This window comes from Pogona vitticeps, chromosome 2 (genome assembly GCF_051106095.1).
Source record: "Pogona vitticeps strain Pit_001003342236 chromosome 2, PviZW2.1, whole genome shotgun sequence".
NCBI lineage: Eukaryota > Metazoa > Chordata > Lepidosauria > Squamata > Agamidae > Pogona > Pogona vitticeps.
The window spans coordinates 101,233,851-101,260,747 of record NC_135784.1 but is presented as its reverse complement, the minus strand read 5'-3'; the positions used below and the strand labels follow the sequence as shown (position 1 = coordinate 101,260,747).

General features: G+C 42.2%; 3 protein-coding genes across 6 annotated transcripts in view; all 3 read left to right on the top strand.

Moving 5' to 3' along the window:
- SEC24A (SEC24 homolog A, COPII component) overlaps positions 1-7,090 on the top strand; it is a 46,293-nt gene extending 39,203 nt beyond the window's left edge. For 2 of the 3 annotated variants that reach the window (XM_020794424.3, XM_020794423.3), the window contains exons 22-23: positions 1,961-2,064; positions 3,919-7,090. In XM_020794424.3, coding sequence (XP_020650083.3) covers positions 1,961-2,064; positions 3,919-4,033 — 219 coding nt within the window. In that variant the 3' untranslated portion in view covers positions 4,034-7,090. Of the gene's footprint in view, positions 1-219; positions 400-1,960; positions 2,065-3,918 lie in introns of those variants that run through there. The other variant, XM_078385720.1, reaches the window with a different exon arrangement.
- Positions 7,091-12,435: 5,345 nt separating this feature from the next.
- On the top strand, positions 12,436-22,787 carry CAMLG (calcium modulating ligand). 2 transcript variants are annotated; one of them, XM_020794438.3, is made up of 4 exons: positions 12,436-12,745; positions 15,228-15,667; positions 16,144-16,209; positions 18,970-22,787. In XM_020794438.3, exons 1-4 carry the CDS (start codon positions 12,559-12,561, stop codon positions 19,159-19,161), a joined length of 885 nt encoding a protein of 294 aa, XP_020650097.2. In that variant the 5' UTR covers positions 12,436-12,558; the 3' UTR covers positions 19,162-22,787. The 2 variants fall into 2 exon arrangements, with proteins under 2 accessions (XP_020650097.2, XP_072846238.1); XM_072990137.2 differs by having other exon boundaries at positions 12,441-12,745; positions 16,174-16,209.
- A 3,519-nt stretch (positions 22,788-26,306) lies between these two features.
- Positions 26,307-26,897, top strand: part of DDX46 (DEAD-box helicase 46) — a 40,266-nt gene continuing 39,675 nt past the window's right edge. Inside the window, exon 1 of the mRNA XM_020794426.3 lies at positions 26,307-26,466. Within this exon, the coding sequence (XP_020650085.2) occupies positions 26,450-26,466 (17 nt within the window). The 5' untranslated portion in view covers positions 26,307-26,449. The remainder of the gene's footprint in view (positions 26,467-26,897) is intronic.

The window sequence follows — 26,897 nt, the reverse complement described above, 5'->3', positions numbered from 1 at the left end:
AAGTCCCTTCCTCTATTCCCTGTACACACATGATTGCACTCCACTGTATAACACCAGTGCAATTATTAAATTTGCGGATGATACGACAGTGGTGGGGCTCATAAATAAAAACAATGAGTCTGCTTATAGAAAGGAAGTACAAGGGTTGATACTTTGGTGTAAAGAAAATCATCTCACACTTAACATCAAAAAAACTAAAGAACTCATAATTGATTTTAGGAGGAAGAGAAATGTACATTTACAACTGTACATAAATGGCGAGGAAGTGGAGAGAGTTGGTAGTTTTAAATTTCTGGGCACTTACATCTCAGAGGACCTCTCATGGAATATAAATGCCAACAAGCTAGCGAAGAAGGCACAGAAGAGGCTGTATTTCCTGAGAATGCTCGGCAAGTTAAATTTATCTCAGCATTTACTTCTGTCATACTATCGTATCACCATTGAGAGTGTCCTAACCTATGGCATTCTGGCATGGTTTGGGAGTAGCTCTGTAGTGGACAAAAAGCTCTACAGAGAACCATTAAAATTGCCCAGAATATCATCGGGCTCCAGCTACCAACCCTGGATGACATCTTCACATCCCGCTGTCTGAGGAAGTCACACAGCATCCTGATAGACTCTTCCCATCCTGCTTATAACTTTTTTGAGCTGTTACCATCTGGCAGAAGATATAGAACAATTAAGACTCGGACCACACGTTTTCTGAATAGTTTTTATCCCAGAGCTATAATTGCACTTAATAATGAGCTTAAAGACCACCAGTAGTGAATAGTTAGTTGGACTGTGTTACTTGGCCTGCAGTGTAGATGTTTGTATTTTTAGTGGGGACTTTTAGTGGGTGGGGAGTGTTGGGGGATTTTTTAGTGGGTGGGGAGTGTTTGGGGAATTTTATGTGTGTGCATGTGTCTGGTCTCTGGGTGTCTGTGAATTTGATTGTTTGGTATACTGTGTATATACTTACAATGACAATAAATAAATAAATAAATAAATAAATAAATAAATAAATAAATAAATAAATAAATAAATAAATAAATAAATAAATAAATAAAATACTGGTTCTGCAAATTGTAGTACATCCAAGGATTTTTCCACAAAGGCAGCACTCAGTGTGGTTCAGAGATTTGAATGACCTTTATGAGTGCCTTAGTTTACACCCCCATATTTAGAGAAGGCAGATGGTATCGTCCAAAAGGATTAACTATTACATGGGCCAACCATTCTTTCGCATCATAATTTGTGCTCATCTACAGGGAACCCCGGGCTCAAAAATGACTTGCTTTACAAACCCTTCCTTTTACATCCATTCCAAAATTAGTGTAGGTCCTCCTCTGGCATGTAGCCACTGTGACTGGCAGCATAAACTACAGTAGCAGGTTTATATCACCACACATCATGGGAAAAAAGAGATGACAGCAGAGGTCAGAAAGGAGCACTCTGGTAGTGAAAGAAGAAGTGTAAGGGAGAAAGGAGAATACACCTTTTTCATTTATTGGGTAGGCAAACTGTGCAGGAACCAAAGCTCGATTTTAACATTGAGCCTAGTGGAAAAACAGGGTTTGTTCTAAAATAGCTTGTGTTACGGCTGTTGCTAGGTACATTGCTCTGTACTAATAAATTAGTGGAGAAGGACAGACAAAGTGCCTCTTGCTTGCCATCATTCACTGTACTGCTCCTCCAGCAGCTTTTGGACTGCTTTTGCATCCTATTGAGCTGTCTTGAAGGGGCATATTGTATAGCATTTCCTAAATTTATTTAAGACTAGGAGCAATGTTGTGCCTAAGGAAAGCTAGCAGGAAGGGTTTTGTTCTCCTTGCACCTTTATCAAGAAATGAAAGCGGTGTAGAGGGAGAAGAGTCAACCACCGGGATATACGTAGTATTCCTTCCTCTGAATAGAGGAATGGTCTTCTTTTGTATATTTGTTAAGCGTTCATGATAGCTTTTGTTGTTTCCTTGGACAGACTCATCTTCCAGAACTTGACACGGCTGAATCTGGTAGAGTGCTTGCTTTTATCTCTTGGCTGAGAGAGCAGAGACCATTCTTTCCTATATTATATATACTAAGGTAAGTAGCCTTTCTAGATTGGAATACATCAACAAGTTGTATCACGGCATGCTTTGACAAAGTACCAGTTCTCCCTGTGCAAACAGCTTAGTTACATACTTCTGTTTCATGTCCTATCCTGTTAAGCAAAAAGAGAAAAAAAACTTTCCTTACTTGGCAGAGAGAAAGTGAATGTTCTCTGCGCAAAAAAGATTAGAAGGATATGGAGAAAGGGATAGAGTAGGGAATGCACAAATGTTGGCTGCTCCCAGGTTTTGGAATGCCTTCCCTTAGGAGGCCAGGTTAATCCTTTCCCTCCTATCCATGTGTTTCTATGGGGTGAAAACTAACCGCTATGCGAGGTTTCCTCCATAGGGCCGCCATTTTCACCGCCTCGCTAAGCAAGGGCAGCGCGGGCAGCCATTTTGGAACTGCCGATCAGCTGTGTGAAAATGGGGCCTTTGGGAGGAAAAGCCCCCATTTTCACACAGCTGGCTGGCTGGGGCGCTTCGGAACGACGGCGGGGGAACCCTTCCCCTGCGGCCGCTCCGAAGGGCCTGCCGGCCAGCAGCTCCAAACAGTGGTGGCAGCGGTAGGGTGTGTGTGGGGGTCCGGATGCCTTCCGGTGCTTTGCCTGGAAGCCTTCTGGACCCCCCCCTACCCTGCCCCCGCCACCGGGAGCCGCCCCGCGCCGCCTATCCTTTGAGTCCGAGCATGGCTGGGATAGGCGGCGCGGCGCAGCTTCAAGCGGCGGGGGCAAGGTAGGGGGGTCCGGAAGGCTTCCAGGCAAAGCACTGGAAGTCTTCCGGACCCCCCTACCCTGCCCCCGCCGCCTATCCCAGCCATGCTCAGACTCCTGGGAGTCCGAGCATGGCTGGGATAGGCGGCGCGGGGCAGCTTCAAGCGGCGGTGGCAGCAGGGTGGGTGGGGTCCGGAAGGCTTCCAGTGCTTTGCCTGGAAGCCATCCGGATCCACCCTACCCTGCCCCCGCCGCCGCTGAGAGCCTTCCGAGCTGTCAAAGGGCTTTCTCCAATGTCGGAGGGGGGCCCTTTGAGAGCTCAGAAGGCAAATGTCAGTGGTCGGCGGTGGCTTTGGGGTCCTTCTGAGGCCGCCGCCCACCGCCAACATTTTCCCCCAGCTGAGCAGCAGGGCTTCCGCTGAGCTGGGGGAAAATGGCCTTTCCAAAGGGGAATGCAGGCAGTGACTTCGGAAGGACCCTTCGGAAGGGTCCTTCCGAGGCCACCACCAGCATTTTCCCCCAGCTGAGCAGCGGGGCTTCGAAGTCCCGCCGCTCAGCTGGTGGGAAATTGGGCTATGGGGAAAAATCGCAAACCGATTTTTCCCCATAGTCAACATCGCAATACGGTGGCAAAAGCGATCGCAAAATCCACATCGGTATGCGGATTCGTCGTTAAACGGGGCACTCATTAAGCGAGGCACCACTGTATATGTTTGTTTTGATGTAATTAGTGTGGTTTTTGTTGATTTTCTAAATACCATTCGTGAGCCAGCTTGGGTCCCTTCAGCAGGCAAAAGGTGGCATAAAAATGAAACAATAAATGAAATAAACCAGTGATCCAGATCTGAATTATCTTATTTGGAAAATGGGGCACTTCAGTACCCACGGAATTTTCACAGAAGCATTTGGCATTGTCAGAAGCAATTTTTGGCATGATGGCAAAATACATGATAGAGCTGTCCCTTTTGGAGTAAAAAGGTCATATTCATTGGAGTCCCATGTTTGTACCAGAACCTGTGCTTATGCAAATAGATGCTTTTCATTATACAATCCACATTTTAAATATCTATTTAAGAATAAAACATCAAACATTTGTGTTCCTTTCACTCATGAAAAGTTCTATTTTTACTTTGTAGGGATGAAAGTCCATGGAAACCAAGTTTTCTGCAAAACATGATAGAAGACAGAACGGAATCTGCCTTATCATACTATGAATTTCTTTTGCATATTCAGCAGCAAGTTAATAAATGAGTCCCTTTGTTACAGAATTCATCTACTCAAAGGAACTTTCCTGCGTAAAAAACATTTGTGCTTGTATGCTCCTGTTTTGACCTTATGCAGTTGATAAGACTCTCACTGTGATTTTCCAAGAACAGAAAAGGAAAAGCAAATAAAGGACCACTGAATCTTAAGTACACTATTGTGTAGTTGTACATTAAATAATTAAAATCAATTTGAACATGTTGGATGCCTTTAATTTGCTGCAAAATGTTTCGTTGTAACTAGTTGCATCATGAGTGATAAAGGTAATACAGTACTGAGAAAGAGGATCCTTTATAAACTTCCTTTTTTTTGGCTCAAAATGTTTATAACTATATTTTTGTTTTTCTGCTTTATGGTTTGCTGCTAGAGTTAAAACCTCCCAAGACTGAGTTGCAGGGAAATGACATCAATTTGATTATGAAATACATCACTAATTAATAATAAAATATTTAAAGGAGGAATGAAACAGATCATTGTAAAATGAACAAAATAACTCAGAATTTTTAATGAACTCAGTTTCTAGTGCTTTTAAAAACATTAAGATGAGCAGGAGTAAAAATGAAATGGTCTAGCTGGATTGTAAGTGAATATAAAATAATCCATATTGAAACCTTTAGAATGTTTCACTATTCTAGTACCTGAAAAGAAAAATAAACGTTTCATTATATCAAATGAGAATTTAATCAAGCGGCTGACACAGCTTCAGAAATGCTAAAATTGGATCCTGGTCTTGGATGTTAACTTGGTGTGTGTAGTCTTAAGTCATTAAAAGTAAATAGGGGAACAGACAGTACAACCAGACATCATGATCTTTGTTTATAAATTGTGTTTGATTCAATTAAAGTCAACTTTTTATAATGAGTTCAGGTTTTTTATAGAAATACGCTCACTGATGGCACTATAAGCCATAATTCTTACAATGTTAGAAAAGCTGTTGATTAGGTTGCAGGAAATCCAAAGCATCTAATTAAATAGCTTTGTTTCCACTTAAAATTGTTTGGGGTGGGATAGGGAACTTCTTTTGGCTTTAATAGAAAGTTTCCTGAAATCCTGGTCTAGGCCAGAAAAATCAGATACTGCATGCAGGATGCATAAGTTTTAATCATACTTTGGAAATTACTGTGAATTAAATCATGACAAATAGTATTTGTTTTTTTAATGATTTCTCTATGTATATTGCATACAAGCCACCTGCATTAGTAATACTGTAACATTCATTATGTAACTTGTGGCTGTCATAATTTCTACTCCCTCACCACCACCTCCGTCTCCCAAGAACAGTAAATTCAAAATATTTTTCTATTGCACTTTTTGTTTTTCCTTTTGTGCAATAATTCTTTGCAGCCATTTTCACCTACAAGTGATTTAACTGAAGTTTCTTCGATACCAGACATGGGTAGATATTTTCTGTACAAAAAGTCACTGAAATTAACTAAGGAGTTGTAGTGTTTATATACTAATGTTTCAGATCAGAAAAGCAGCTTCCTACATGCAATCTGTCAGAGGGGTCTATGAAAAGTGACTTACAGAATGGTTTCTTTCATGTTTAGAAAGTGGAAGATCTGTCTGAAAAAGTGATTGATGTGGCTGTTGAATTCAAAATGGCAAAGCAAAATTGTGTTCTGTTAAACTGAAGCACCTTCTCTGTGATGTCATTGTTTCTAAATCTTTAATTTCGTTATTTAATAACAATTCTTTATATCAATAACAACACTCTAGGAGCATATTGTCACAGTAAGATACACACTTTTATAATGGAGATCATATACTGGGTGCCTCATGTTACATCGTAAGCTCCAGTACTAATATGTTAATAGCATTTTAGTGACCCTTCTAAACAAAAGTGTACATAGTTGTACCATTCTGCCAAGAACATTCCGTCAACAGAAAGAAGCTTCTGTGTATTGATTACCTTTCTGATTCTGGTTTATATGTGAACAGACACTGTGGAGGTAAAAATAATCCAGTACTGTACATCTTGATGGATATTTTTTTTCTCCTTGCTTCATGTACTTAATACTGAATAGATAGGCATTGTCAGGCGTGATGCTGCTCCTTGTGTTGAGAATTCCAGATACTTAAGCACCATACCCAACATTATCTTGCATACAGAGATCTTTTCCTTGGGGTGGGTGGATGTGGCATAACTTTAAGACAGCATAATGAGCTCAACTAGTTACCTGAACCTTATTCAAGGATACATCCCTAAATGCCATCTCAAGTTAGTTAACAGTGAGTATATTATATTGTATATTATACTGGCTAGAATGCTTTTTGGAATGTTCATACTCCTTTTGCAATACTGTTTTTTTTTCTAATTTTTATTCCTTGTGATGAGGGAAAATGACATCTGGTTCAACCTGTACGATTTTTAATAATAGGCATTGCAGAGCCGAGCCAGGTGTAAAACTGCCTGTGCTATACTTTCAAGTAACAGCTCTCTGTTTTAAGAATTCTGACAACTTGAGTAGGTGAGAGTGACCCAGATATTTCCATCTTAGCATGGCACTCCACAGCAGATGTTCTCTATTTTTCTAGTTCAAAATTTTTAAAGAACAATTCAGCATGATTGACCAAGATATTCAACTCAGTTGGGCATCAGCATTTTAATTAGCATTTAAGTTTCTGTAATAAGTTACATTGCAATCAATTTTGACTGTTTTGCAATAATGAAGATACAAAACTTTCAAAGTTAACAGGATACATATGATTAGAAACAGAATGTTAAGGGACCATCAGATGTGACAAACCTTCTGTTCACCAGTTAGAGATTAAATCCTTGTAGTAAATTTGATTTGTAAAGTAGTGTAAAATACTGTAATATTAATCCTTGTTTTCTGAACTCAAGACATTGATCTTCAGTGTGAAATTGTAACCATGCTCTTCTGAATTGGAGGCAAGGTTTTACTTGTTCCCCTTTTTACAGTTTGTAATTTTCACTGTTTTATTCCTGTAAAAAGTCATTTGTAACACATGCAAATGCTTATTTTAGCTGTGCTAATTTATCAGATTTGGCTACTCAATAAAATTAATTGAAAGAGCTTACATACATTTCATCAGTCGTTTCCATAAACAAGTTGGGCCTAATGTGAATATCTTGGCTGCTTATTTAATGGGTGCAGTGCTCCAAAGTAGAATGTGTATTTGTAATTAATAAAATTACATAATGACAAATATTTATTACAAACTTTATATGTACAGGCAGCAGCGATTGGGAGGTAAGCACATAAATACATTTTTGTGCTGGGGAACCAAATAGTTACTGACTTCTAATGCTGAAGTTTTATCCCTAAACCCCATTGAATTCAGTGAGATTTACTTCTTAATAAAGATATAAAATCATACTATCAGTGTATTTTAGTTTACTAATTAAAATGTCAACTTCTAGTTTTTAACTACAGAGATACTCTGGGACCCTCCAAAAATGCAGGTGCAATCAATTCACTGTATGTGGATTAAAGACAGAAAATTTTGCCCATTATTCACATCCAGCTCAGATAATATGTCTGAATAAATACAGTACCACTGAATTTTGCATAATGGAGAAGGTCTTCCTGTGTATTGGGTTTTCCCTCTCATATAATCATCTTATAATTTTTAACGGCAGAGCTGGAAGAGACCTTATCAATGACTGCGTAGTCCCAGTCAAGGAGGCACAGTGGGGAATAGAACTCTCGACCTCTGGCTCCTATCTAAACTACTGAGCTATGCAGCATTTGCACTAAAAAGGGTAGAGAACCAATAAGAACTAGCTGGTGAGTTAACTTCTAGCCAGTTCCCTTCTTACTTTTTTCACTTAGATGTCGTCTTCTAAATCTAAACCCAGACCACATACCTTCCTTTTTTTATTATTATTATTCCGATCCCTTCAGGACCAGATAACACCTGCTGTTTAGAGGGCTGGTATTTTCCTACAGATCAGGAGAATCCTGATCATGAACCTGATATTATTCCAGACAAAGGAACAACATCCGTCTTGTGCTCCTGGTAGTCTGTCGGACTCCTTACAGTGGACCCTCTAGGCTGCAGACTGAAAAGTCTGTAGGTCGAGTCTATGCACTGAAAACTGATTAATCCCATAACCGGACGTTTTTGTTCCGTTTTTGTTCCATTTTTGTTTTTTTCTGATCTGTAGGTTGATTCTCCGGCTGCAAGTCGAAACTAAATTTTGCGGCCAGAGAAGTCTGTAACTTGAAAAGTCTGTAAGTCGAGGGTCTACTGTAGTTGCAAGGCAACCCAGACATGCTCCAGCTTGCCAACTGAAATGGATAAGGGAGGGGAGAGGCTTAGCAAGGCACCAATTGATTGAATAGATTAAACAGTGGGGCTTCATTCTCCCCTTATCATTATGGATGAAGCCTCTAACAAATCACTTAGAATTCTGGAATTAAAATGCCCTGTGATTTCTAAGCCAGAGGAATACCCGGGGGGGGGGGGAACGGGACTTCCTTAGTGAACCAGCTGCCTCTTCATCCCCAAGCAGTCAAATTAAAAAAAATACAACCTATAAATCGCAGTACTAGAGGGTATCCTGAAATGCCTGAAGGACAAAAGAGCAGAGGCAATAATTTAAAAGATCACAAGTCCCCTCACCACCAGGGCCTCTGCTGCCACTACCACCATCATGTATGAGATGAAACCCTTGGTTAAACTGCAGAACTGCAGTCAAGGCTCTGCTCATGATCTGAGTTAGATCCCGACAGCTTGAGGTAGCCAGCTCAAGGTTGACTCAGCCTTCAATTTTTCCAAGGTCAGTAAAAAGAGTACCCCGTTCACTGGGGGAGGGGGCAAAGTGTTCCTTGCATAATTACATTGTAATATCCCTAAGGACAAGAGCTTTCAGTCAAAACTTCAGACACGACTGTTCTCTGCCCTCTGCAAGTCTCCAAATAAAATAGAGCCACTGAAGAGCACCAGGACCAGACCTACTACCACCACCTTTGGTATCCATCTGCCAACATTCAAGCCATCAAACAAGAATGGTGGTTGCTTGTGTCTGGGAGTAAATTGTGTGGCATCTAAGCTACTATCTTCAACATCAAAAAACCATAAGATCATGGCCACTGGCCCCATCGCCTCATGGCAAATAGAAGGGGAAGATATGGAGGCAGTGACAGATTTTACCTTCTTGGGCTCCATGATCACTGCAGATGGTGACAGCAGCCATGAAATCAAAAGACGCCTGCTTGTTGGGAGGAAAGCGATGACAAACCTAGAGAAGCATCTTAAAAAGCAGAGATATCAGTTTGCAGACAAAGGTCCGCATAGTCAAAACTATGGTTTTTCCAGTAGTGATGTATGGAAGTGAGAGCTGGACCATGAAGACTGGCCAGCGAAGAAGTGATGCTTTTGAATTGTGGTGCTGGAGGAGGCTCTTGAGAGTCCCCTGGACTGCATGGAGAACAAACCTATCCATTCTGAAGGAAATCAACCCAGAGTGCTCCCTGGAAGGACAGATCGGAAAGCTGAGGCTCCAATACTTTGGCCATCTCATGAGAAGAGAAGACTCCCTGGAAAAGGCCCTGATGTTGGGCAAGCGTGAAGGCAAGAGGAGAAGGGGACGACAGAAGACGATATAGTTGGACAGTGTCATTGAAGCTACCAACATGAATTTGACCACACTCTGGGAGGCAGTGGAAGACAGGAAGGCCTGGCGTGCTCTGGTCCATGGGGTCACGAAGAGTCAGACATGACTTAACGACTAAACAACAACGAAGCTACAATCTGCTGTTAATATAATTCTGGAGAGGCCTTGAGGAGTTTATTAAAGTATTTTCAAAGGCTTTCATGGCTGGGATCTGATGGTTGTTATAGGTTTTTTAAGCTTGTTTGGCCATGTTCTGGAGGTTTTTCTTCCTAACGTTTCTGCAGTCTCTACGGCTGGCATCTTCAGAGGACAGTAGTTAGAACCAGAACACAGATGGAGTTCTAACTCTTGTCCTCTGAAGATGCCAGCCACAAAGACTGGTGAAACGTTATGAAGAAAAACCTCCAGAACATGACAAAACAGCCTGAAAAACCTACAACAAGCATCAGTTTATTAAAGCCTTGTCTGTGTGTATGTTCTTGTAATGATTTATTTGCAAAAGGAAAGGAGCTTGTTTTTTTGACATATAATTGAAGGCCAACTACTAAAAAACAAAAGAATGAAAGATGTGTGGGGAAAATGTTATTACACCTTAATGACTAATGCATTTATTTTAGTGTGAGCTTTTTTATATCAAATTTTGCAAAATCTACTTCCTCATTTTGTGCACTGTAGCAGGTGACCAGTCTAGCCCTTTCTGGAACAAAATGTTATGAATGTACCCACAGTGCTGTTCACTCTCCACAGGATTAAGTATACAGGAAGTATTTATTTATTTGATTCTATACCGTCCATCTGGCTGCAAGGCCCTCCGGGCAGTTTACAACATAATAAAACAATTCTAAAAAATCAACATAGTGGTTATATAAAAATCAAATCAAAATCAACATATACAATCCTAAATAACCAAATCAACATCACCACAATTAATTTAACAGACAAGATGGCAAAGCAAAAATAAACACTGAGACTGCCGCTGCATTATCATGATGTTGTCTCTTGATAAGCCTGCTTGAAAATCCATAAGGGATTGTTTGAAGGTTCCCAGAGAAGGGGCCAGTTGGATTTCAGGTGGGAGTTTGTCTCAGAGGTGGGGGGCGAACACCAAAAAGGCCCAGTTGTGAGACAGGAGGCGAGAGCGGTATCCCACTCACCAGAGTGCCATCCCACCTCCATACTGCAGAGAAGGAAGTGCAAACCCAACCTGCCTTACCCCACAAAAAAGGACAGAACAGTGAGGAACAGAAACAGAGCAGACAGAAAGAGGAATACAAAAATTAACCACTGAAAGGGTTCAGGGGGAAACGGTGGGAATGGAACAGAAGAAGAGGGTGGAGATAGAGGCAGGGACTGCAGGTATAAAAAGAGGGGAAGAGCAGTTACCGCCAGGCTGGGAATGGGTTTGGATGGAAGACCCATGGACTGGTGCATGGAAAAAGCTAAGAGTGCCCAAGGAGGAGGCAGATTATAGGAAGAGAAGGGAGATCCCTCCCCGACCTTCTTACTGGGGAGAGGCAGAGGCCAAAGAGTGGAGGAGGAAGCTGTGAGAGAAGAAGGAGAGAGTAGAGAGAGAAAGGAGAAAGCGGCTGGAATGGAAGGTGAGCAAAATGAGGAGGAAGGACTTGAGGGAGGACCCTGGAAGACTCCCACACGCGAAAGATGTCTTGTATGGGTTGACAGCTGGGGTGACGAGACCGCCCTTGCTGGAAGGTGAAATGGGACATACAGTGAACCCAAACATCTTGGTGGACTGGCCGTGTCCATGGAACTCCAGTGAGAAGAACCTGTTCCAGGATGATGAATGGAAGCCCCTTCCCAACCAGTTCTCCGGAGGAGAAAGACACTGGAACCACTTCTTGGACACAGGTTATTTGTTAAACACACCAATGAATATTTCACCTGTTTCTAAAAAACAGAAATCTCCTGATTTCTTTGAACCAAGGAAGGAGCCTAGGATCGAACCCTCACACCAGTTTCTAGTCTTCTTTTTCTGGGCCTCTGGCGGGGTCACTAATCTCAACCGCCCTGTCTGAGAGGATCGAGTAGGTTGGGCAGATCTCAGTATGGAGCCTCCTCCAACGCCTCCTTGGAAGTCCTACTGTGATCAATGAAGCTTTCTCCCAATTAAGTGTATATATATGACTTTAGGATACATGTCTTAAACTATGGTATTACTGTATTTCTTGGGGATGGCCCAAGATACTTTGTTGCCTGAGGCAGAGCAGCAAATAATGTCCCATAACCATTTCAAGGCACCTAATAACTAAAACCAAGCAACTTCTTTTGGTATAAACACCAGACGTTCCCATAAGCATCCCTCCCTATCCCCGGCAATAAAACTACAAGAACAAGTCAATAATAATCCTCTGCTCTTTCATGACACCCAAGACCTGCTGCCTGAGGTGGTTCCGGTTATTGGTCGACCAGGCCCTGTTTTCACTGTTTCGGGGTAAATTTTGAAGATAGAGAGTGTGCTACTCTCATGCAGCCTTTCCCTTTTCCCATGGGCTTAGCCAAGGAAAGCAGAACCGTCTCTCTCTACACTCAGCGTGGAGACCATTATGACCAACGCCGCCTTCGCTGCATGAGGTCATGCATTCCCTCTGCTCCTCTTGCGGCAACGCCCTCCTTCCCACCCCCACTTACTTCCTCAGAGAGGCCGCATTTGCCATCTTTGTTAGTGGCACCGGTTGACCACGGCCTCTGGTCTCAAGCCACCGCCCCGCGGGAGAGCCGTCGTGGGAAACGCGTGTTGTCAGCCCTCCTCCAAAATGGCGCCGCCCGTTTCACCCTTTGGGGGCGGGACCTAAAATGGCGGGGGTGGCGCCTGCGCGTTAATGGATGGCTGTCAGAGCGGGGCCTGGCTGTACCTATTGTGTGCCCGCCGGGAGGAAGCGTTGAAGGGTTGCTGCTTTATTGGTGGGGAATGGAGCCGGACCTTCTGGAGGGAGAGGGCAGCAGCCATGAGGGAGCTGCCGGGGCGGCTGTCTCCTCCGCGTCGGCCACCGGACTCACCGCCTCTCAGCGCCGGGCTGAGATTCGTCGGAGGAAGCTGCTGATGAACTCGGAAGAGCGCATCAACCGAATAATGGGTTTCCATCGGCCGAAAGCGGGTGAGGCCGAGGCGTGGCTCGGGGCGGGGAGGGGAAGAGCTTCTGGCTGCGAGGGGCATTTCCCCACCTCGCCAGGAGGGCAGCGGGGCACCCGTTATCCGGTATCGCGGCCGAAAGCCCCCATTGTAGGCGCCCCTTCGGCCAGCTCGCCTGCTCCGCCAAGAGGCAGCGAGGGGGGTGGGTCCACGCCCGGCAGGGACACAGGCTCGCTAGCGAGACTAACACGCGGAATCGGGCCTCCGAAAATTAGTCGAAATGCGGTTTATCGTAGCAAGGTTGTCTTTTCGGGTGCCCCCCCCTCCCTGGGGTCTTTTGCATACTCTGGAACTCCCTCCCACGGGAAGCCAGGCGGGACCCATCTTTGCTGCCTTTCCACGAGCAGGCGAAGCCCTTTCTCTTCAGGCAAGGCTTCCCTCAGTGACTGGCTACCCCAGGGTGGTCTTTTTAGAGGGGCTGTTATCCGTCGCTGCTCTGACTGGGTTTTTAGTATTGCTTGTGCTTGGCATTTCTTAGAGTGGTATTTGTTTCATCTTTTTTAGTATTTGTATACTCAGTGTTGTTAGCTTTAAATGCTGTCTTTTAATGATGTGAGCTGCCTTGGGTCCTTTTTAAGGAGAAAGGCAGGGAAAAAAATATTTTAAATGAATGCATGTGCTAGGGGACAAGAATTGTGGGTTCAAATGATGGTGCTTGAGGCTTCTCTTTTCTACACCTGTAAGCCACTCTGGTGCTTCAAGGAGTGTTTGTACAGTATATGTACCGTAGTCATTCCCTTTTCTCTGGGAAGTATTGGGGAGAAAATATGCTTTTTACATGGCTAGATAAGAGCAGTTTTTGATTTTACCACGTTAGAGTAGTCTAAAGTTTTGTTTTCCTGAGTTTGCCGTTGTTATGAAAGAGCCTTGGAAAAGTATGACATGAAGACCACTTTCAAATATTTTGTTTCCCCAACAATGCGATCACCAAACAGAGAAGTGTAGTGGGATTTACCTCATGAAAGAGATGCCCGTTGTCCAGGCACTGCCATTGCCTTTGGCGCGGATTTTGTACCCCAGGGTATTTTCCAGTCGTGCTCATCTTGATGGCACTGCAATGTTTGCAGTACAGGAGCTCAAAACAGTTGGTCCAGCAGCTCAAGGATGTCAGGGATGCTTCAGGGAAGCTGGTAACTTGAAGTGCCCTGGGGTTCTCGGGAAATGGGTCTAGGACCAGTTTTGTAATTTCTTCATTTGAGATCAAGTGGATTTGATAAAGTACTTCAGGATAGCCTGTACTGTAGTCATCCTTTTAATGAGTCTGTTATAGACCTTGGCCAAAGAAGAAACAGCAAATACACTTTGCATTTCAGAAACATTAATACTGTAGTAGCATTTCTGATTTTCCCTTGCATTTTTTCTTCTGCTATTTGTGACCACAAATTTTGACTTTGAAAGTATATTGTTTCTCCTCTTAATTCTGTCACACACAAACTGTGTGTAAATCTGTAAAGACGCAGATTTCCTCTCCGTTTTTGTTTATCTCACCTGAAAATCTTTTATGTTAACATGGGTAAGTTGTGATATTTAACCCGATTAACTTATTGTTATGATGTTTAATAGATTACTGGTACATACTGAAAACAATGAATTCTTGAAGTAAAATGGCAAGGAAGCTTTTTCAGTGTATCACGTTAGACTACATGGGTGAAATCTAATGCAGGCTTCTTTTGTGACCAAGGGCAGTTGATTTTTTTCTTACTGTTTTGCAGTATGAAGCAACTGATACTCAAATCTTCATGTCAGAAAAATGTAATGAGTGCCACATATTGCTTACAAAATGGCCTTGCTTCATGTTTTAAAAATGTTTTAAATAAAAAAATTAATGTATTTTCAAATGTTGAAACCAATTAAAATGCAATAAAATTAATTAATAATGTAATAAACAATAACATATTTCATGATAATCCCCAGGAGCCATTGGCAAAGTTACAGCTGTTATTTCCACTGGAAGAAGCATCCCCAAATGGAGTTCTGCTCAAAACCCTTTTGCTAGCAGAACTGGAGAGGCAACCTTGCTGATTCCCTCACCTTCTGCAGTCCACAATGCCACTTTCCATCAGTTCCAGGGGGGTCCCAATCCTCTGAAATAAATTTTCAAAGGATTGGAAGGTGAGAAGGAATCTGAAGATTGCCAGGTCAACCCTTAAGCCAGCACAAAAGTTATTAAGTCTACTGCTGAATGAAAACCTTTTGTCCTCAGGAGGCTTTCTGCTGGATCCAAGTCAATTATCTTTATTAAAAAAAAATTTGTAAAAATTCTGGGAGAAAGGCAGCATGTAAATGAAATAAATAAAATTTTCGAGGGCATGATGGTGATTGGGATGGGAAGAAGGGCAGTCACTGGAGTCACCTCAGTTTTTTCAATTCCTGTTTCACCTCTCTTAAGATCTTGAACACCAACCTAATAGTTGATATACATCTTCCCCTCCATCTCTCTCCTTCAGATGATGACAGCCATTCAGAATCTAAGCTTCAACTGGAACAAGATAAGCCAAGCCCTCTTCTAGCTCCAGTTTCCAAGCGAGTCGTGCTTGGGGATACTGTATGCAGCTTGGCTGGAACAGCTGACCATGCAAGCGGTGGGGTGGAGAAAAAGGACTTGTTTAGCAAAGTTCCTGAGGCTGGTAGTGATGGCACCAGTGAGCTCCGACAACGCAGTAGAGGGGATCTGATGGAAGTTCCACAACGAGCATCTCGGCATGGGTTGGAGCAGTATTTATCAAGGTTTGATGAAGCTATGAAGCTCAGAAGCCAGCTGATGAGTGAGAAACCAAGCCAGGAAAATGGAAGTGCTGTAGAGGAATTTGATTCTTTCCGCATTTTTAGATTAGTAGGATGCGCACTCCTTGCCATTGGAGTTAGAGCTTTTGTGTGCAAATACTTGGTGAGTAAACAAATAAGAATTGCATTTTCAATACCTTTGTTCCTACTTGCTCATTTTAGTGACAGCCCTGTAAGACAGCTTGCAGTCACAAGTGTGGTATCTTGAGAAATTACAATTTTGCCAAGCTCAATCAATGCGTTCATGGCTAAATGAAAAGTTGGATTCAGTCCAAATGTTGTCCTTTCTACTACGGTGGATTGCCCCAAGAAGTAGTTCTTAAGGATAACACTGAAGTCTGTACTTCAAGCACTCCTTGTACTGAGGATGTAATGATTATCTGAAGGCCCACATTATTGTTCAAGTAACAAGAGAATCAGAACCACAGAAAGTAAAAATAAACTTTGGCTTAAAATATTTGCTATTTTACATGAACTATCTGAAAGACTTCATAAGAAAGATACCTTTTCCTGAAACTAGATACATTGTGATCCTTAATTACTGATTTCTAATTTATATAACTTTTATTTTTTCCACAGTCAATATTTGCTCCCTTTCTTACCTTACAGCTTGCATTCATGGGGTTGTCCAAGTACTTTCCAAAGGTAAGAGCTAAAATACCTGTAGAAAGCCCAATTCTAAAATAATCTTGGATTATATACAGTGTAATCGAACGCGGCATTGTAGCATATAGTGTATTACTCTCTCCATTTGGCTGTAGAATGGCTGAAAGCCACAAATAGAATAGGCTCATTGAATCAGTGGGGATTTGGTGGGTCAGCTCCTCTGTAACTTTCATTGACTCATTGTGCCTACTCTAATTGTGACTTACTACTGGATTTTAGCAAGTACATTTCATTCGGACTTAATTCTGATCACTGCTTCTTCTTTATGGACTTAGTCTGGGGTGAGCAATGTCCATGGGTGGGCTGGGGCTCTGTAACCAAATTTGTAACTGTCTTGCTGAAACTATAAAACAAGATGTGAAGTGACCACATATGAATCTTGTTTCCAGAAACATAATTTGGCTTTCAAACAAGGCACACACTCTTTTGTTGCCTTATTGGAAAGATATTATTGCTTGGATTTACCACCATCATATTTCTGCAGCGTGGCAGCATAATTTAAGGACAGGGGCCAAGAGTGGCTGCAAAAACAGATGTGATCGTATGTTGATTTATGCATTAGATCAGTCGTTCTCAACCTTGAGCTCCAAGATGTTCTTGGATTAAAACTCCCGGAAGCCTTCACCACTAGCTATGCTGCCCAAGATTTCTGAAAGTTGTAGTCCAAGAACATCTGGAGACCCAAGGTTGGGAGCCACTGCACTAGGTTGCCCTGGCCAAGCAGACACAGTTTGCATACAGATCTGGTAAGCTTTCATCACTTGCAGAAATTAGATATTCAAGAAGAAGCAGATTGTCATATCCTGAGGTGGGAAACTGGTGTACATACTGTTGTCTGCTATAGTGAGTGCATCAATAAAGTGGTCCAAAAAAGAAAGGTGAGAACATAGATCAGGCCCACGGTCATTCATTTTGTATAACTTTAAAGAACTGAAGAACTGGAATACTGAAATGTGTGTAAAACTGCTCACCCAAAGAATAAACCTCTGTGTCTTCTGCTTGTTTGTTAGAAAAAGTCTGTGGAACAACCACTATTTATTTCAAAAATAGTCTGTGATCTAAAACAGAAAAGAAGTAAATATTTCCAGGGAAATAACATATTGACACCAGAGTGATATATAAAAAGCCAGGTCTTAATTTGCTTGCGGAAGCTCAGGAAGGTGGGGGCCAGTTGCACCTCCATAGGAAGAGAGTTCCAGAGTAAAGCGGCCACAACTGAAAAGGCCGGTTTCTGCGTGATGCCTTCTGGGCCTCTTTTGGATTGGCCACTTGGCACATTAAAGACTGGGAGGTACAGGTGGGACATGAGGATGACCTAAGGGAGAGGCGCTCTGACAGGTAGCAAGGTCTTAGACTGTAAAGGGCTTCCAGATAAGTGGTTGTTGCAAAGCAGACTGTTTAAAAACATTTCACAGATCTTCTTAGAGGCATAAGAGAAGTTCTTCTGAATTCAACAGGTCTCTTTGTCCATAGGTACATTGGATTGCATCTGGTTTGTAAATGGAAAGATTCTTAACAGTAGTTTGTCATTTTCCTGCTATTCATGTAACCAAAGGTAGAATGCTAGGATCTCTGTGTTAAGACTTATTCTCTCTTAGTTTCACTTTTCACTTTTTTGCATTGTACAAAGCACTTCTGGATAATTTTAGTTGGACATGTTGGCCAGGTATTTTATATTTGTGCCTGTACACTATTAAATAAATTGGAACTGTTTTTGGTCTTCCACAATTCAATACATCAACTCAGAAGTAAGCTCCATTCTATTTTTCAAATTTCCTTTCAGGAAAATGTGGTTAGTATTGCAGTCCTACTGTACAGATGACATATTACCGTATTTTTCCGTTTATAAGACTATACTTTTGTCTAAAATCTTTAGATTAAAAATTGAGGGTCGTCTTATACATGGATGTAAGCTGAGGAGAGAACAAAAACAAGTGGAGGGGAAATCAGGGATCAAAGCAATCCTTTTCCCCTACACTTGCTAATCCCCACTTAGATTTCTTAATTTTGGATTAGAAAAGTGAGGGGGGGTCTTATACATGGAAAAATACTGTATGATATTTTCAGCTAACTTTCTTTTGCATCTTTTTGTTCTTTTGCTGTTTCACCCTAGCTTCCACTGCACTGCTTATATCCTAACAAATAGAGGCAAAATGCCAGATGCTGGTATCCATGAGCCAATTGAGTGGTGCTGAGGGGACCAGTGTCCCCCATAGTACAGATAATTTGACAGACTTATGTTACAAAATTTTGGAGCAAGGAAAAACTTTTGTGATGTTCTTTAGCTCAAATGTCTTTATTACCTCATTGCTTTGGCTCTGGTCCTGACCTAAGTTATGAAGGAAAATAATCCTAAAATTGACCTTGTGAGCAAGACCAAATGACTATGAGGATTTAAAGAGCCACCATTGCAAAAACTTAAGACAAACTCTGAATTGTAGTTTTCTATGGGGAGAAACTCTTCCAGGGGATTAATGGTTCAGTGGTTTAGGCATCTGGTTGTGGAACCATTGGTTTGGGAGCTTGATCTCCCGCTGTGCCTCCTTGACAAGGGCTGGACTCGATGAAACATAGGGGGAGATGTCCTAGCTTTGAAAGATAACTGACAGATTATGTTACTGCATGTCTATTGAAATGGGTCTATCTTGTATGCACACTGTGAAATTAACACATTAAGATTCAGATAATGTGCTATAAGATAAAAGCTGAAAATATTTTTCCTCTCTTTTTCTTGTGCAGAGTGAGAAGAAGACAAAGACTACAGTATTAACTGCTGCTCTGTTACTGTCTGGAATCCCTGCAGAAGTGATTAGTCGTTCCATGGACACTTACAGCAAAATGGGGGATGTCTTTACAGACCTCTGTGTCTATTTCTTTACTTTCATCTTCTGCCATGAACTGCTTGTGTTTTTTGGTTCAGAGGTGCCATGATAGTCATGGAACTCAGTCTGATAACTTCAACAGGACTGCTTCAGTCTTGATTTCATACATGCCTCTGGATGTATCTATATATAAACAGGGTTATACCTTCATTCAACTTTTAACTTGTTTCAGTGTAGTGTGAATGCACTTCTGAAGGTGGAAGGGCATGCTCCTAGCCTTTAAGTTGAATAAGAACTGCTTAGGATGGTGCACAGTGATCTCAGATATCATTCCAAGAGTGGAGCCTTTCTGTTGAAGGCATCATTTAAATCTTGCTCTTTGTTGTGAAAATATAGGGTGACTGAGGTGCTGTGCTTGGCAGAATCTGCATTAGACCTTGTGGCTTGGACCCAGAATTCCTGTGACTGGAGCTCCCAATGGAATGCTCCTGTTGGAGGAAAGGTAAACAGGCAACTTCCACCGGTTCTGCCTTCCCCCTGTACCTTCTGAAGAGCTATGCTTTGGAAGCAAGAGGGACCTTCTGGAACACTGTGGGAAGGGGTGCAGGAAGAAGGGGAAATTAGTGAAACATGCCTCCTCTCCTTTTCCTTCATCAGGAATCACTGCTGGATCTTAATCCCTTCTGTGGATGGAAGGAGACCCTTTCTGTTTCCTTTGCAGATAACAAACTCTAGATCCAGTCAGAGGAATTTTCTAGGGACTAGTAATATATATGTCCGTCCACCCCCCACTGAAATAGTCCGACAGAAATATTGTCAACCATCAAGACATCTGTGACAGAATTATAATATAAAGTAATAATGATTTTGTAACAGAATTAGACTTGTTGGAGCTCATCACATAAGTCTTTGCTTGACAGTGGTGGTATTTTGTTTGCTTTATAATAATTGGGAAGGAATGACAGTAGTAAAATCCAGCCCAGGTTCCCACTGAGTATTCATTAATTGAATTGGAATATTTATTACTTGTGTTTACATGATTTTATGTAATGAGCTGCATTAAGTGAACACTGCAGATTAAAAAGTGTTCTTGAGTAATTAGACTTTTTGTACCTAACAATATCACCAGTCTTGCTAATGCCTCTGTTTTTTCAAGGGCTTCCTGCTTTATGTCTTTGAGAAAGAGATACTTATGAATGGTTTAACTACCTTTAATGTTGCTTGGTAGCGTTACATGTATCAATAAGATGGTTTCTTGGTATAGTACAAAGGAGTGTTTAACTCCAGTTTTAATTACTGTTAATTTCTATGCATTCTGATTGATAAAGCATGATTCACAGAAGATACTCGGTTCACAAGAGAATGCTGACTTTGAAATATGTGCTGCTAATGGGTTCTTACAATGTACCTGAATTAATTATCTGACGTCTCTTCCATTGAAATCAGTAAGACAGTTCCAAATGAATGTTTATGCCAGTTCCTGAAGGAATCTGTGCTTTGGGAGGTATCCTAATCAAATCTTTGCTTGGACAGAATTAAGTTCATATACTTGGAGAAAGGTTAAGCAAATTGTCACTCACACATTTTTCCTTCCACATCTCCTTAGTAAATCACAATTATTGTACATTATTAAATTTGACATATTTTATCACTTGAACCTTCCCTGAATATTACTGTGTGACTAGAGCAAGAGCTGGTGCAGATACAACACTGAACCACAATGAAGAGGTTGCATACCCACAGCTCTTCTTTCTTGTGTGATATTTTCTCCTTTATTTACTCTGGTTCAGTGCTGTGTGTGATGGTCACCATCCCTGGCTAAGGGTGCTTCAGAACTGCGGGTACAGAACCTCGCAACCCCAGCATCTGGCTCTGTGTTATTCAGCACCAGGTCTTAGGTATTTAATGAGAGATGAGATTATGCTGGAATACTTCCCATTCCTTGGTGAGACGGCAGATTTTCCCATGACTCTTAAAGATTTAGAGGTATCTAGTATTTAATTCGCCTGTCTAAGTTTTAGCAATGAAAATGTTACTATGCACATACTGTGATTATACAGGTTAAAATTATTTCTTGTTTTAGACCTAAAGGTGTTTTTCTGTTGGGCAGTAAAATTGGTTGTTTGCTAATGGTAGATAATGGATATTTATTTTTAATTTCTTGCACTATAAATTTTAATACTGCAGTCATTGAATTGAATTTCATTATTGTAGTTACATCTTTAACATTAGAAGAATGTTCTGGAATTGGGTCCATAAAAGGAGCATGAGTGTCCCAGAGAGAAGTGTGTGCAGTGCTGAAACTCTGGTGTTTTTGCCACTTCAGTTCTTCCTGCTAAAAGCAAGATTGTGCACAGTTTGAAAAGCAGGAGACATTGTGGGTATAAAGCAAACAAAAGCTCTAGCTACATTTTGAATCTGTGCATATGTTTAATTCTCCTTTAGATTTTGATATGTTCTATTGTATTCAGTAGGGTTTACACTACAATAAATATCAACATACTGTGTGTTCTGACATATACAGAAAAAAATAGTCTCTTACGATCTAAGTTGTCTTTTCCATGTTGAAAGTTCTTACTGGAAATCACTATACAAACATCAATTCTTTTGAAACCAACGTCATGTTTAAAATTCTGTGAGCAGCTATCATGGAGCTCTTATTAGAAATCTTCAAGAATGCCTGAGCCTTTATCATTCCAAACAAATAGTCTTATTTTCTAAAGTTAACATTATGGGGATAAATAGAAGTGCCAGTCCCAACAAGAGTAGACCCATTGAATTAATAGAACTTATGCACGTATTGACTTAAGTAGGGCACATTAATTCAGTCAGTCTACTCTGGTGAGAATAAGCAATAGGATTTAGCTCATGATTGTCAGTATGAAAAATCATGTCCTTTAAACTGGCACATCTGAATTCCTGTAATCAAATCAAAATCATCTTGTGATCTAGATGTAAAAACAACATCTGGGTTGGGTAATTCACTAAAAACCTATAAACTAGGAGAGCTTCTGGGTCTTCAAGGACTCTCCTTGAAATGTAGACGTTACAAAAATTGGGGGACAGGAAGAAGCAGAAGCTCTCTGAAGTCTTAACAAGTGCCTCTATCTGTTATGCCATTGTTCTTGAAAGCAGAATGGCACAGCAAGATGGAGGTTGGAGATCCAGTACAAGGAATGGTGTCAAGATATCTGCTTACAGTCTCCTCTCTCCTCCCTGTAGACAAAGAAACTCTAAGAAGGTATCCTGGCACCTTTCATATGCATTGGACCTGCAATTTCCATTTCATTTTGCTAATCTGCTTTCAATAGATTTGCTGGACTCAATGACTTTTTGTTTCGTCCTCAGTCTTCCAACTTTAATAACATATTTGAAAAAGAGTCTTCAAAAGCACACCCTGATTACAATTTTTCAGTGATCCATTAGAAGTACTACTTGTCCTGGACATCTGAACTCCTGTAATTTCAATTCGCCAAGATGGACTTCTAAAAAAAGTACTATGAATCTTTAATTGGATCTTTTCCCCTTTAAAGTAGCATATGTTTAGAATATAGCAAATTCCTGTAAAAACCCCTTTTCTGCTGTGAAGTGACTTACAAGATGGAATGATCTCTGTATATGTTCCCTTTTACAAAAACTGGAGCTCCTCTGTGCAATGAACCTCATGTGGTCATTCGTATATGTTCTTCAATGTAATTTATTTCTACACTGGTTTCATTAAATATAATAAACTTACATTTGTTGTCACCTTATGTTCTAGCACTAAATGAATATTCAGTAAAAAAAATCACTTTGTTAGAAAGTGATGGGTTGTTGAATAATTTGCTGGTCTTTTCAGTTTTCATAGGAGTATATTACCATTTATGGAACATAAGAAGAGCCTTTCTGGATCAGGCCGAGGGCCCATCTGGTCCAGCTTCCTGTATCTCACAGTGGCCCTACCAGATGCCTCTGGGAGCACATGAGACAACTACCGATGGTTACCTGTCTCCTGATACTCTTCCCCTGCATCTGGCATTTTGAGGGAAAATGTCATGTCTGGGAATATGTACTCCTGAAATTAAGTACAGTACCTCTGAAAAGTAAACTCAGCCTTTGTGTTTGGATGAGATGCCTGCCTCTTAATTTCCTCCATATCTTAGATGTAGAATTACAGCTTGGAAAATTTACATTTTCATCCAGTGGCTATGCTGGATGGAGGATTCTGGGACTTGCAATCCAGAAACTACATTTTTAAGGGCTCTGCCCTGGAGGGTTCCATATTGTTGCCATGGCTAATCCCTTTTGATGGACCTAATGGCTAACCACCTACACTGGTTGAGTGGACCAAAACCCTATCTAGATCCTGCAGTCTGTTTCGATAGTGGCCAACTGAGATGCCTCTGGGACACTTGCAGGCAGGCCATGAGTGCAATAGAGCCACCCTCATGCTTTGCTTAACTGGTTTTTAGAGAATCTAAAGGAGGGTCCAGAACATTTTGTAAAAACAAATCCCATCAGCTGAAGGACCTTTGCCCTCCACCTCCTGCCAACCACACCTGATCTCTACTCAGCTTGTAACAATTTGTACATGCCCATGTTCTCGGCTGGAATCACATTCGTGAAACAAATATGGACAGAGTTTGTGACATAATTTTATTGCATAGTGGAAATGAAAGATAGGGAAAATATTAATTCTATAAGGATTAAAGTCTTCCATTAAGATAAAAACATGCCAGTCTATATGTACATCCATGTACATGTGACAAAATAGATCTACATGTAGATTGGCACACTTTTGTAAATGCCATTTCTTTCTACCATTTCCTCTTAAATGAAAGGGAAAACATTGGCTGCCACCAGACCATGTCTGTATGCTTGGAGCATCTGTACCCAATTTTAATTTAGTGATCCCTGTACTATCTCCAAATGGATTCCCTGTTTAATAAACAGTAACTTTTCTTTCTGCCTTAATGCTAGTTTCCAGAGTACTGTAGTTAATTCTCTTCAATTGCCATGTTTAGCAGTAGGCCTTTGTCAGCATAATTACCCATAATCTTAACAACAGCAAATTTGAAAAATAGCATCACTGTTCCTAGTTGTTAATTTCCTTTAAGAAAATGTGAGCACTTAAGCTTTCGCATCATGGTGCCCTCTAGGTGTCTTGGGCTACAATGCCCACCATCCAGACATCATTCGCCATGTGAGCTACAGTGATGGAGGTTTGTGAGGGTTTGTTACTAGCCTCCAACTTTTGTTCAAATAAACCAAGAGTCGCTTTTAATCCAACATTCAAACTTGTGTTTAATTCTCTCGTCAATGGCATAACATCTCTCAGCGGGTCATTTTGTAACTTCTCTTGCAATACCAATGGCCTCGCAAGGGCAACCATAAATCAGAGTCAAAAGGGTACAGGGATTTAACTTCCCAAGGTCCTGAAACAAAGGGGTCATAACTGGGAACTTCGACTTCAGTTCCTTCTTCCCTCAATAGCGGTAGTGTCTCATCGTCTCCGTCTTCTCTCCATATCGGGTCTCCCTCTCCCGTAAAGTGCCCCACAGTCCCGGAGGTGCATCCTCCTCCTCGCCTCCTCCACTCGCCATGCCCAACGTGCCTTGGCCTCCCTCGCCACCACCTCTTTCTCCTCTCTCAGTTGTCTCCTCCACTCCCGTGCCTCAGATTCACCCAAGTACAATGGTCTCTGGGGTAGCCCCTGTCTACGGCAGTAATCTGCCTCTTCCCGGGGCACCTTTACCTTTTTGCATCTCCCCGTCCATGGGTCTTCCACCCAGATGAGTTCCTAACCCCCCCCCCAGTATGTTATCATGGTCCCTATTTATAATCCCCATTCCCACCTCCACTACGGACCTCCCCTTCTCTTTTCCCGCCAATCCCCACTCTGTTTACGTTGTCACAGTCAGACTCCGCAGATTCGTTTCCAGCTCCCAGGTGTCTATCCCCTGGTGTATCTTTGTTGGAGGGGTTGGCGGCAGAGTGGTCTGTACCTCTTGGGATGTCTTACCTGGGGACGGCACTCTGACGAGAGCCTCTCTATGCTCTCATCCCGCTTATCACGAGGTTGTAATCCAATACATGTGGGTCTATTTAAAAAAGCAAGAGGGGAACTGGCAGGGTACTATCTGCCTCTTGTCTTCCCACTGGCACAGATTGTTTGCCACATTTGGACTCAGAGTGCACCTTTGTGGGTGTTCAGTTACCACAAGTAAACTAAAGTGGGTGTAATGGCATTAGAAATCAAAGTGGCAATAGTCATTCTGAGATTAGTTCAAATACATTTTGCAATATAAACTCTCTTCCAGTCTTCTGTGTGGTTTGTCTGCTGTGAATGCAAGTAGTATATAGATGCACATTAGTCCAGGTTGATGCCATCGCCTTAGATAGGGAAGAATAGACCGCATTTTTGGCCCCTTTTATGAAATGTGCCTCTGTTTTTATCTTTCAACTTAACCCGGCTTGGACTCTGGAGAAATGCTTCCACCCTCAGTAAACGGAGCAAAGGCATGGACCATAGGCCGTGGAAACCTGCTCAAAGATCAAGAACAGAACCTGTGGCTTAACAAGGTCTATGGATAGTACTTTGCTCACACGTCTCTCTGTATTCACAACAGAATCAATAATTAAAAAAAAAAAAACATTGGGTTCAGCCTTTGACTCCTAGTTACCCCTGTCCAGACTGGTGAAGGAAGAGTGACTGCAGGAATCTATGGGGTCAAAGGTTTCCAAGTTAAATCACCGGGATGCTACATCAGAGGGCAGCAAATTATGAAAAAAAAAGATGCAGGACAATTCATTACTACTGTATTTACTGTATTTACGACCGAGGATGAGATGGCTGGACAGTGTCTGCGAAGCAACCAACATGAACCTGACACAACTCCGGGAGGCAGTAGAAGACAGGAGGGCCTGGCGTGCTCTGGTCCATGGGGTCACGAAGAGTCGGACACGACTAAACGACTAAACACACACACACGTATTTACATTTTGCCTGTGTTTTCAGAGGAGCATTGTTCTGTAATTATTCAAGCTGGCGGCTTACAAATTAATGCAAAAAGCTTGGCTATTGGTGAACATGTTACAATTTAAGTGAAGTAGCAAATCAAAGGAATGTGTGCACTTTCCTCAGAGCAACGCAGCCGAGCCCAACACGGTTCACGACGCTTCGGAGCCGACGAACTTCGCGGCTCGGGCGAAGCCACACTTTGCTCCTCCGAACGCAAGAGGCCGCTGTGGTTCCGGCTCGAGGAAAGGACGAGCGCGGCGTCTCCTTCCGTCTTTCTGCGGACGTCGGCTCATTTCCGCTTCGTTGATCCCTTCGGAAATGGCTGCGGTCGTCGCAGAGCTTTGAGGGGAATAAGGCAGAACGACGAGGTGTCGGTTCGCGGTTGGTCGGAGCCGCCATGGGACGGGAGTCCAGGTAAGCGAGAGAGTGGCCTCTGGCGCGGCCCCCTTGGTCTTTCCTGGGTGAAGGGGGCCGAGTGAACGGGCAAACCCGGCTCTCGGGGGGGGAGGCCCCTGTGGCGAGGAGGCCGGCGCTTTGTGAGGGGAGCTGAGAGGCCGCCAGGTGGGTCTTTGGAGGCCTGCGGTTCCCTTGGAGGTAAAGGGTGGGATACTTTGTCGCAGTTCAGAGGCGGACTGCCGTTTATTTTAAAGAAGCCTCTGTTAGACTATGGCGGGAGGGGGCTGCCCTTCAGTAAACAAAAAATTTAAAAAACATCCAGAGGCTGACTGTCCGTGTTAAATAGAGCAGAATTTGGGCTCCCCCCCCGCTCTCTTTTATACATCTTGTTTTCTGCTTCTCTGGAGTGATTGAGGGCATCTTCCTCACGGAATGATTCTGCTTTGGTT

Coding starts and splice junctions, on each gene's coding strand:
- CAMLG (XM_020794438.3), top strand. CDS start 12,559: ATGGAGCCGGACCTTCTGGAGGGAGAGGGCAGCAGCCATGAGGGAGCT. Junction 12,746..15,227: donor TTTCCATCGGCCGAAAGCGG/GTGAGGCCGAGG, acceptor TCTCTCCTTCAG/ATGATGACAGCCATTCAGAA. Junction 15,668..16,143: donor CTTTTGTGTGCAAATACTTG/GTGAGTAAACAA, acceptor TTTTTTCCACAG/TCAATATTTGCTCCCTTTCT.